Source organism: Crocodylus porosus, unplaced genomic scaffold (genome assembly GCF_001723895.1).
Source record: "Crocodylus porosus isolate Cpor-Errol unplaced genomic scaffold, CroPor_comp1, whole genome shotgun sequence".
NCBI classification, from domain to species: domain Eukaryota; kingdom Metazoa; phylum Chordata; order Crocodylia; family Crocodylidae; genus Crocodylus; species Crocodylus porosus.
The window spans coordinates 126,585,277-126,596,480 of NW_017728906.1; the positions used below are offsets into that span (position 1 = coordinate 126,585,277).

Sequence of the window (11,204 nt, forward strand, 5' to 3'; positions counted from 1 at the left end):
TGTCCTATTTCAAAATGGTTGTCGTTTCTAGTTCCTGTGAATGGAATTGAAGTCCTAGGCTGACCTCAGGTGGCTATTTTATGAAACCTTCCATTGTTATCAATGGAAGTAATGACATTTAACTATACTAGACACAGTGCTGTTGTGAACAATAGCAAAACTCTTTAAGAAATGCTTCTGATAATGCAAGAATCAAAACAAAACAGTATTTTATAAAGCATCTTTTTATACTTCTATAACTGATTTTCATAGGGCTTTTGCCTCTACAGCTGTTGGGAATAGGGGCATGGGGGGAGCAATCTCAGTCCTAAACAATGTAATTTTACTGGCAACTTGAAAATTCAGATTAGGCTCTGTGTTCCTTTCCAAGTCCTGGCTTCACAAGAAGTCACTGTCTTCCCACCTTTGTACTCATGGGGAACAGTTGAAGTTGGCGATCATTTAAGAGGGCAACAATCCGTGACCTGATTTCCATTGAGAACAATTGAAAATGGTGGTCATTTTGAAATGAGCTGTTTTTATGGGTTTCTCAGAGAACAAACTGTGCATCAGTCTCTACTGGCAAATATGAACAATGGCAAAAAAGGTAATTTCTTTTTTTTCCATTTTCTAAAGCTACATTTTGTACTAAGTACACTCAACAGGGTGGCAAGGAAGAAATGGAAAAGTGCCTCTAGAGAGGAATATGGGTGAAAGAGTGAAGGTGATACTACATGCATGCAGGAAAATGGAGAGGCTGGTTGAGTGGTAGCAAATTGAGGCCTAGGTGGAGGTGGGATGTGGAAAATAAGGGTGTGAGGTGATGGAGGTATTGTGTTCATGGGGTTGTGAACAGCTGCAAGGGGGAAGGACAAGTTGGAAGCAGGTGTATATTCTAGTTCATCTGTACTGTTTGGATGAAACAAAGCAGCTATAAAGCCTACTTAACTGATTTATGTTCTGATTGCTTTTTCTGCTTCAGACTGACATAAAATGTAGTGATGAAAGGAATCAAAACTTGTGAAAGATGTAATACCTTTTATTAGAATAACTAGATATTTGCAAACAAATTATTGTATTTATCTGCAAGCTTTCAGGCACACTCACCCTTCATTAGGCATAGGAGAGAGCAGGGATTGTAAAAGTTCTCCTAGGCAGAAATGAAAATTCATATTTCACAGGAGAGCTGAAGGTGTGGTAAAATCTCCTGCTTGGAAAGGTTCATTTTGTCCAAGTTGGGCACAGAAAAGTCTTTTTACCACAAAGTTGTCTGGTGGTGAGCTGGTAGAGACACATTTCCTTCAGGTTATGATGTTTCATATTTCACAAAAGAGTGGAAAGATGGAAAGCTCCGCTGGGCAGGAGTTTAAGTGATGAGGTATCTGTGTTCCTGTGCTCTGAGAGATGCAAATTCACTCAAACAATGGCAGGAGCCTGGTGTTAGCAATACAGATGGTAAAATGCTTCCTACTTGTAAAACTATGAACTTTGCATCGAAAAAAATGTAGTGATGAATGCACTCATGAAAGTTTTTTTAATTTTAAGAAATGATCTATGGTCACTATTTTATGTCTGTCACATCATTAGAATTATATTGAGTTTCTTTAAATATTTACATATGACATTTTTAATTGAAAAATCTTGGAAATTCTATGGTAAAAGGTATATCAAGATTTACATCAAGAATCATATTCCAGGAATGTTGCAGTTATGCCCAAACCAAATATTGCAAGCAACTTTGTCTGCAACAATGCAATGGTCTGTTTTGATGAAAGCATCTTTTTTTTAAATAGTCATAATACATTTTCCTTTCTATCTTAGGAGAAAGATACAAGAGTATGTGAGCATCCACTGTCAGATATAGTGATTGCTGGTGAAGCAGCTCATCCATTGCCCCATACTTTTCATCGTTTGCTTCAGACAATCTCTGATCTTATGATGTCTCTTCCCAGTGGTAGTGCATTACAGCAAATGGCCTTAAGGTAAGTACAAAAACGGGTGAGCGAGAAATGTGAAAGGCTCAAAATACTTCAGCATGTTTTATTAGTTAATTTTATTAGAAGATTCTCAGTGTGTTTTAGAAGTCTGAAACACTTGAATACGCTACTTTTAAAGATTAAAAGTAAGATTCCACATATAGTCACATACATAGATGCAACCTTTCCCTGCAGAATTAGCTTTCCAGATTTGGGGTATATGTCTTAGGCAAGGAAGCTGATTTTCTGCCCAGAATAGCAGCAGTGTCATTTCTATTCAGACAGCTCTGAGGTAGCCAAGTAACATCATGGCTTATTAGAATCTACTTCATTCCTACTAAGTACTCTTCACTCAACAGGTGTTTTAGTGGTCTTGATTTTCTACTAATCAAGCTATACGTCCATCCACGCTTCGGCTGAAGAATTTGCCAGTTAGCTATTCCTGGTCTCTCTGTCTACAGTTTTACAGCCTTCAGATTGTGAAATTTATACTTCTTTTTAGTTCTTTTCAAAATCTTAGACGTGCCCAGAGTCCAGTCATCATCAGCAGCTACAGTTTTATCTTTTGGCAGAACAGCAAAGATCTTCTGGTAGTTCAGCTTTGAAAGGATTAAAACTATAGCTTTTTGACTAGGTACAGACATTCAAAAAGCCCGAAGCAGAAGTCGATTTAAGTTCTGCTATTTTCTGTAAGCAGTGTACTTTAGATCAGTAGCAAACAAAGCACACGTTCAACCTTTGGTGGGGAGAAGAGGCCAATCTTAGGCCAGGTTCCACCATTTTTAAGCCAGTGTATGTATGCTGAACTTCCATTCTGTTATGGCTGTAGACCAGTTTTGTGTGCCAGCCTTCCATTCTGTTATGGGTAAAGACTAGTTTCTAGTCGCTTATACTGGGAAAAGTGTCATGTTTGCACCTGGGCTTTGTCCGAGCAGGAAAAGGAGCAAGCTGAAGATTAGGCTCTATCCTTACTGAACGTGACCATAGCACTAAAAAAACCGATTTTCTTCTTTCTGCCCTCCCAAAAATAGTGTGTTGTATTGGGGAGCATGTGAAAATAAAACAGTATTTTTTCCTTTTCCATTCTATACTATATGCATCACTTTAACATTAGAATAGTATGGAAGAATTCTTTAACGTATCTAATACAGTTGAATATAAAAACTTTCTATATTCACTTTCTCATTACTGTAATCACCATAAAGGAATATGTTGAATAATTATTATTATTATTGAATGCCACTCTTATAAAAAATAACTTTCACAGGCTTTTAACTTCTGCAATGCTAAAAGATGTTACTTCCTGATTTTTCTCAAAATAATAGACAAGATAATTATGATCCTGAGTCTCAAGATATTTTATAAAGCTATTTAACATAAAATTACTGTTGCTGACAAGAGGATTTTGAAATTCAAAATACACTTAATAATATTACTTCTAATTTGTGTTTCAGATGCTGGAGCCTCAAATTCAAGCAATCTGACCACCAGTTCCTACATCAGAGCAATGTCTTTCATCACATTAACAACATTTTGTCCAAATCTGATGATGGTGATAGTGAGGAGAGCTTTAGTATTAGTATACAGTCTGGTTTTGAAGCCATGAATCAAGTAAGTCTTACATCACTAAATAGCAAAAGTAGAAGATCAGTCTAAAACAGTAGATAAGCTCCACTCCTAATCAAACTGCAGCTTTCCAGTTCTTACTCATCCAATATTTTATTAAATATGTATTTATGAAAGTACTGAAAATATGAAAATGTTATTTAAAAATATTTTATTTGCATGTATAGATGCCTTCATTTTCCAGTCCTCTCTTCCTGATATTTAGATTAAGGTATTTTGATGCTGACATCCAACTATCCCTTAAAATAAGTCCACGTTCCTATCCAAAGTTTGGAATACTGGCCATCACTCTTTTCTGTCATAGTTTTACAGGGGCATGGAGGAGAGCCTTTCTAATTCAAATTTAAATTCTTTCAAAAAAAATTTCTAAAATTAATATTCTTCTTAGTGTTGCTGCTACTTATTTCCAGTCTTCTGTCCTTGCAGCACCTTTCTTACTCCTTTTGTTTTTTTGAAGGCGCATATTGCTACTTTTTTAACGCGCATCTCTAAAACAAGAGAAGAGAATTGAGTAACAGAAAAGAAATCATGCATTATTTCTGATTTTTTTAATACACTGTAGCTACTGACTTTAATTTGCATGTACTTTGCTTCATTGCTGTAACTCAGTCAACTAGGAGCTGTAATTAGGTGATTCAGCATCTTTGCATGTTTCTTCTTTTAATTTAGAGAGTTTATTCCTATTAGTCCTGTAAAAATCAAAAAGGCGTGTAAGATGTTTGTTTTTATTTGAACTACTTTTCTAAGATACTTTAAATCTTACTTATTTTTTACAGGAGTTATGTATAGTAGTTTGTCTGAAAGATCTAACCAGCATTGTTGATATCAAAACATCAAGCCGACCTGCAATGATTGGCAGTTTGACAGATGGGTCTACAGAAACTTTCTGGGAGTCAGGAGATGAAGATAAAAACAAAACTAAAAACATTACAATTAATTGTGTAAAAGGAATCAATGCTCGTTATGTATGTGTTCATGTAGACAACTCCCGAGATCTTGGGGTAAGAGGAAATACAAATTTGCCTATGTTAAAACTTATGGTACTCTGTGTATTCTTCAGCCACAGATGATTCCCCATTTTCTTGTTGAATTTGATTCAGCATTCTGAACCTTATTTTTAACATTCTGAACCTTATTTTTAAAAATTTTCTAATCCTCATGGATTAGAAAAGCTTCTTAACATTAAACATGGTGGAAATTGATTCACTGGAACTTGCAGGCTATACAAAGCATGAAAGGAAAATTGAAGGAGCCCAGTGCTTTATTCTAAGTGGTATATTAACTGTGAAACATAATTATGAAAACGTAAATGTCCACAGAATTGTTCCTCTGCTAATCATTGTGTAGAAATATATAATTGAAGAGTTTATTCCACAGTCCTAAATTGTTCCCCATGCCTCCAAGTACCACAGAGACTTCCATATATACTTCCCCTTTGTCCTGCCACCAGAATTTCTTTATTTCCTTCTAACAGCTTCTGAGATGCAATAGTACATTGACTGTAAAACACAGACTGTTGAGATGCTGGGGAAGTATAAAATAAATGAATTTAATATAAAACTAAATAACAAGGAATGCTGATCCTATTTGTTAAAAGGTAAGGCTTTTAATTAAACCTGAAGCTGCAAAGTAGGTCCAGTATACTCGGAATTTAACAGCTTTGTAGTGGGCTCTTACATGAAGTATATGTAGCTATACTGCTAGATCTGTAAGTCTGCAGCATTTCACATCTCTATAGCCACCTCAGTTTGATGAAATGAGAGAATTTTCAGTTCATTATCCATAGTTTTCAATATAAAAAAACTTTTTCCATTTTTTGTATGTATGTTTCTTGTTTGTATTTTTTTACGTAAGAAGACCTTTATGCTTCCTTGAACAGTATTTTGTTTTTTAAGACATGAAATATACAGCTTCATTAATTTCATGTAGGCACGCACACCTTCCTCTGTCTAAAAGGATAATCACGTAATTTTAATATGGAAGAAGTTACCATGCTGCTACTTGGCTTCATAATGAAGTTATTTGTCTTTTTTGTTTTGCTTGTCTGTTGCAGAACAAAGTGACTTCAATGACTTTCCTCACTGGTAAGGTGGTAGAAGATCTTTGCAGAATAAAGCAGGTAAATAATTTTATCTGTTGCTTCATGTAAAAATATCATGCCTTGACACAATGTTAATAATCTGGTGCCTGCTTAGACCAAGCCTGTTTGAGGGAGTAGTTTACAGTTGTTCCTATAAAGGCACCTCTAGGCATACAAGTAAAGAAGTGATGAGTGTCACGCCCCTAACACCGGTGCACCCTCGACCTGCGAGCCTGGATCGGCACGACCGGCTTGGCGCGAGGAGGGGGATTTATGACCGGGCAGGTGGGTGGTAACGGTGAGCAGGAGTCAGTATGATTTAAACACAGTGTGATGGTTTCACAAAAGATTTATTTTGCTTACGCTTCTGATGTGCTGGAGCATAGTCAGAGCTGATTGATTTAGTTACAGCATGCAGATATCATGTTACCCAGCATTTACAGGGTGGGTAAGACAGTTGCTTCCGAGCGATTCATATAAGCCGTTGCAGTCTGCAGATTACTAAGAGCTCTTGATAAGACAGATAACGCCAAAGATAGAGAGATAAACGGACCGGTAAGATGAGATACGCCAGAAAGATAATGTAGGCGGAGAGATGCACGATCTGTTCTTCTTGAGTGTATACACAGTTCTCTGCTCTCTGCTTTGGGCGGAAGTTCTTTCAAAGTTTTATTAGGCACAGGTGACCAATTACTATACGCCAATTATAAATAATTAACGAGCTGGCACTTGTGCTCTCTTTGTTTGCTCAGGTTTCATAAAAAAGGGGGGTTATTTTTACTTGGGTGGTACTGGTCTTGTTTGGTCACAGGATGGCGCGCATAGTATATTTAATTTTACAACTTTACTAAAGTCAGGTAATCTTGTTACTATAGGTACTTTATCTTTTGTGCTGGGCTGTCAAGGTCAGTTTCTCTCTTTCGTATGAAAAGCTCAAGCTATTTGAAATGAGGCACAGATGGGGTGTGTATATGCAACACTGTTAATACAGAGGGATAAATTACAACCACAGAGTTTGTTGTGTTAGCTTCTGACCTTTTGCCATCTGACCTGTTGGCCATCGGCATCTGAAATCAAAGACTTTGATCTTTGACAATGAGATGTATGTGTGATCCATGCAATAGCTCCTCCTGCCATGCAGTATGTGCATGGCAGGCGGCATGATGGTGGGATCCATCATCAGATCTTTTCACACCTTATTGGTGTATAGGGAATCTAGGATCACAATCCCAGGCTCCCTCTGCACCGACTCCCACTGTGTGGTTAGGAGACTTGTCAGCTAAGGAGACTTTGATCCAGGGGCTCCCAGCTTACAGGTCTTGGGATCAGTTAGGAATATGTAAAGAAATTTGCTGTTGACACAACATTGGGATATATTAATAACAAGAAGGAGAAGTCTTGTAGTGTAAAGGAAGAATGGTATGACCTTGAAAGCTGCATTAATAGAAATGGAAATGAATTAAATCATCCACCTAAGGACTAGTAACAATTTCTATTATAAACTAGCAGAAATGGTCAGTTGAACACAGAAAAAGAGAAATACTATTTATTGTTGGAAGAGGAGAGGAGATGAGGTGTATTAGGCAAATATGGAACTTGCATCTTTGATGCATCTTTGAAAAGGATGTTGTAGGGTCACATATGCATCAGATTGATATGCCTAATAAATGAGGGTAGTATTAATGCTGTTTTAGAAAGCACTGGTGAAACCTCATTTGGAATGCTGTCTACTAATCTAGTCACCCATGTTCAAGAAAAAATAATTCAAGCAAAAACAGGTGCAGTGAAGGGCTGCTAAGATGTTTAGGGAAAATTGGAGGCTGAAAGAACTTATTTATTATGACCAGCAGAATGAAGGATAGGATTTCTCTGTATAAATACATCATGGAGTAAGCAACAAGGAGGCAAAAGAGTGATTTAAGCAACAAGACAATGTTAGTACAAAAACAAATAAGTATAGCCTTGCCACCAGGAAATTTAAGACTGGAATATGGGAGGAGGTTTCTAACTATCAGAGTAGTGAGGTTCTAGATAGCTTTCCAGCAGTTGTGGAAACAAAAGAAAAAAGCTAGTTTTAAGACAGTTTTGATCAATTTTTGAAAGATGTCACATGATGAGGTTTGTGCATTAGGTTAAACCAGTGATTCTCAAACCAAGGTGCTGCAGTCTTAAGTTGTGAAGGTTGGTGGGTGGTTGTTGTAATAGGAGTTATTTTATTGTTTTACACGGACTATTGGCTATCACTCGCTTGTTTTTAACAGTGAATGGCAATTTTTTAGCAGTAACCCACCAGGTGCATTTGACTCTCTTAGCCTTATTTTGTTACAGAATTAAAACTTTATGTTCCCATTCACCAGGTTGACTTGGATTCAAGACACATTGGTTGGGTAACAAGTGAACTTCCTGGTGGAGATAATCACATCATTAAAATCGAATTGAAGGGTCCAGAGAACACACTAAGAGTCCGACAAGTGAAAGTTCTGGGATGGAAAGATGGTGAAAGCATTAAAATTGCAGGTCAAATCTCTGCAAGTGTAGCTCAGCAAAGAAACTGTGAATCTGAGACACTACGAGTATTCCGACTTATTACATCCCAGGTGGGACATTGTACTTAATTCTTAGTTACATCACTAACCAACAGTTCATATGAAAACTATTAAGATTTGGTGACATAATCGTTTTAAAAGACAGAGATCTGTGTTTTCCCCTTTTTGTCTGGTGATGGTCAAGTTATAAGTAGCTTTGCCAGATAAGAAGTTAAAGGAAAATTGCAGTGGTTAAAATAATTGGTGAAGTAAAGCTATTTCTGGCACTTTATCATTTGTTGTAAAATTACATACAAATGTGCCAGTTGGTTAGCTTTTCCCATCTTTCTCTGATTATACCAAGGATTCATACTGCTTTCCAGTACCTCCCCATGTTTTTACATCTTGCTTCTCATTGTCACTCTCCTTGTGTTCTCCCTGCTGACTCCTTAGCATCCTTTGATATTTTTAAAGTCTGATTCACTTCTTTCCCCTACCTTCTGCTTGCTTTGTCATCTTAGATTGTAAGCTCATTTAGGCAGGAATTGTCTATTATTTTAATAATGTGCCTGACTTAGAGACCCTAATCAGAATCTAGACCCAGTTACATATTAATTGAAAAAAATGTAGGTATTTTGAATTGCCTTCATGTTTTGAGGTAATAGGTGTCATTACAGAAAAAAAAAGATTAGACCCAGCAGACTGGCAGACTTTAAAGAGTAACTACATAAACTTCTCTAATGTATTATCAAAAAAAATTGTCCACCCAAGCCTATTTTGACCCGTGTAAATTTAATCTTTGTGATTTCTGACAGGTGTTTGGAAAACTCATCTCTGGAGACGCTGAGCCAACCCCAGAACAAGAAGAAAAAGCACTGTTGTCTTCCCCAGAAGGAGAAGAAAAAGTACACAATGTATTTATTTGTATTCTATAATTATTATATTCTGAAAAAGTTATCCAAGATGTTTTTCAGCAGTTATTTTATCTACATCATCATGCATCTTTTTTCCATAGATAGGCTTCACACCAAAGCAATAATATCCTACTGTCCATACCTGTTTTTAAAAGATGTTTTTTATTGTTTTCGTTCTTATTAATAGACAAATCAGAACTATAAGCATTTCATGGAGGAGTCATTATGGGAATGACTCTTTTGGGAAGCTATGGTGAGAAACCAATTTGGATAAATGGCTTCAGTTTCCGTCAGGATCAGTTCATTATATTTCACAAGTCTAATTAGGTTGATGAGTCTTTGAAAGAGAGAAGAATTCAACGCTAATGTTGGAAAGTAATCAAGATTTTTAAAGAGAATAATATTGAATTATCATACAATGATTAATTATCCAGTCCTGATGGTTATAGTGAATCTTGAAAGAGATGTCTGAGTTTTGTTTCAAGTTACATAAAATGCAGAATATTTAATCTGATTGAGATTGTTCTCTAGGAAGATGCATTTAATTTTAAATGTACCAGCACTGGAAAATTAATTAGTGTGGATTCACTTAATCTAAATAGATCATTCATTCGCTTTAGCATGAGGGTGGAAAGCTGAATTCATCAGAATGGATCTTGGAAGACTGATTTTTATTTGCTTGAGTTTGCTGGCTAAATACTTGAATATTTGTACTCTAAACTTTATCCCTTGCATGTATATTAAGAAAAAAGTATAAACATGCTGTACATGTCTCGGTTTATCTTATACAAATACATTACTACAAAATCTGCACACTTTTAGTATAAAATAGGCTTATATTCCATCTCTCATCTCTCTTTCTACAGCACTTCAGAAATTATTTTAAAATCTTTATCTAATGGTATTTATGTTTTTTCTAAAGGCAACATCAGATGCAGACCTGAAAGAACACATGGTGGGGATCATATTCAGCAGAAGCAAATTGACAAATTTACAAAAGCAGGTTTGTTTTCTGCAAAGTTCCTATGGTATTAAAGTGTTTACCTTATGTTGTCATTTTTTTCTTTTTCTAGGAAATACAAAAGTGATTTGACAGGGTTGTTGTAGTCAAGGTTTTGTTTTCTTATAAAGCATACTTACGTATGTGTTAACTGGATTTAATATTTATGAATTTTCATGTAAAATAATATTTAAATGAATTACAAGTAGTGCTAATTAGTGTTTATTGTATCAGTGCTTCATATGACACAGCTGCAAAGTTTAGATCCTTGTACATGTACAGACATTCATTCACTCACTCACTCTTTGGTGTCAGGGAGGGTCCTTTTTTTAACCCTCCTTGACACCAAACCTTGTTTGGGTTTTGTTGATCATAAATAACAATCATTAGGAAAATGAGGAAAATTATTTCTGCTTACAAAATTCATGATGGTTTGGATCTGAGGTTTTAGATCCAAACACATAGCAGCCTAGGCGAATGAAATACAACATCTTTTAGTAGTTTCAGTAGTATATAACGCATGTAATTCTGCTAAAAGTTAGATCACCATGTGCTGGGTGTTACAAGATATATATGATCTATTTTTTAAAGATATGGAATTGTATGCCTTATCCCTGATTTTCATTAAATTGAAGCACCTTAAGTTTGGCTCTCACACTAAACCTTTGTCCTTTATTTGTATATATGTTGGGGAATAATATTTAAAAAAATCATCTAAATTTCCTGTTCTTATTTGACGCAATCTTAAAGGTGTTAAGTATTTTAAAACATAAAAAAGATTACAAGTTAATACATTATTATGTGTGGCTTCTCCTTGATTAGGTGTGTGCTCACATAGTCCAGGCAATCCGAATGGAAGCAACCCGTGTGCGTGAGGAGTGGGAGCATGCGATCTCTAGCAAGGAGAATGCCAACTCTCAGCCTAATGATGAAGATGCATCCTCTGATGCTTACTGCTTTGAGCTACTGTCCATGGTTTTAGCATTGAGTGGTTCTAATGTAGGTCGTCAGTACCTGGCTCAGCAGCTGACTCTGCTTCAGGATCTCTTCTCGCTCCTACATACTGCCTCTCCCAGGGTACAAAGGCAGGTGAGTGTAACTGCT

At 36.2% G+C, this 11,204-nt stretch overlaps 1 protein-coding gene across 1 annotated transcript in view; it reads left to right on the top strand.

Moving 5' to 3' along the window:
• MYCBP2 (MYC binding protein 2, E3 ubiquitin protein ligase) overlaps positions 1 to 11,204 on the top strand; it is a gene marked incomplete at its 5' end in the record, with an annotated part of 297,134 nt that overhangs the window by 247,287 nt on the left and 38,643 nt on the right. Inside the window, 8 exons of the mRNA XM_019528503.1 lie at positions 1,801 to 1,961; positions 3,410 to 3,566; positions 4,358 to 4,582; positions 5,635 to 5,700; positions 8,019 to 8,258; positions 9,002 to 9,100; positions 10,023 to 10,103; positions 10,923 to 11,189. Coding sequence (XP_019384048.1) covers positions 1,801 to 1,961; positions 3,410 to 3,566; positions 4,358 to 4,582; positions 5,635 to 5,700; positions 8,019 to 8,258; positions 9,002 to 9,100; positions 10,023 to 10,103; positions 10,923 to 11,189 — 1,296 coding nt within the window. The remainder of the gene's footprint in view (positions 1 to 1,800; positions 1,962 to 3,409; positions 3,567 to 4,357; positions 4,583 to 5,634; positions 5,701 to 8,018; positions 8,259 to 9,001; positions 9,101 to 10,022; positions 10,104 to 10,922; positions 11,190 to 11,204) is intronic.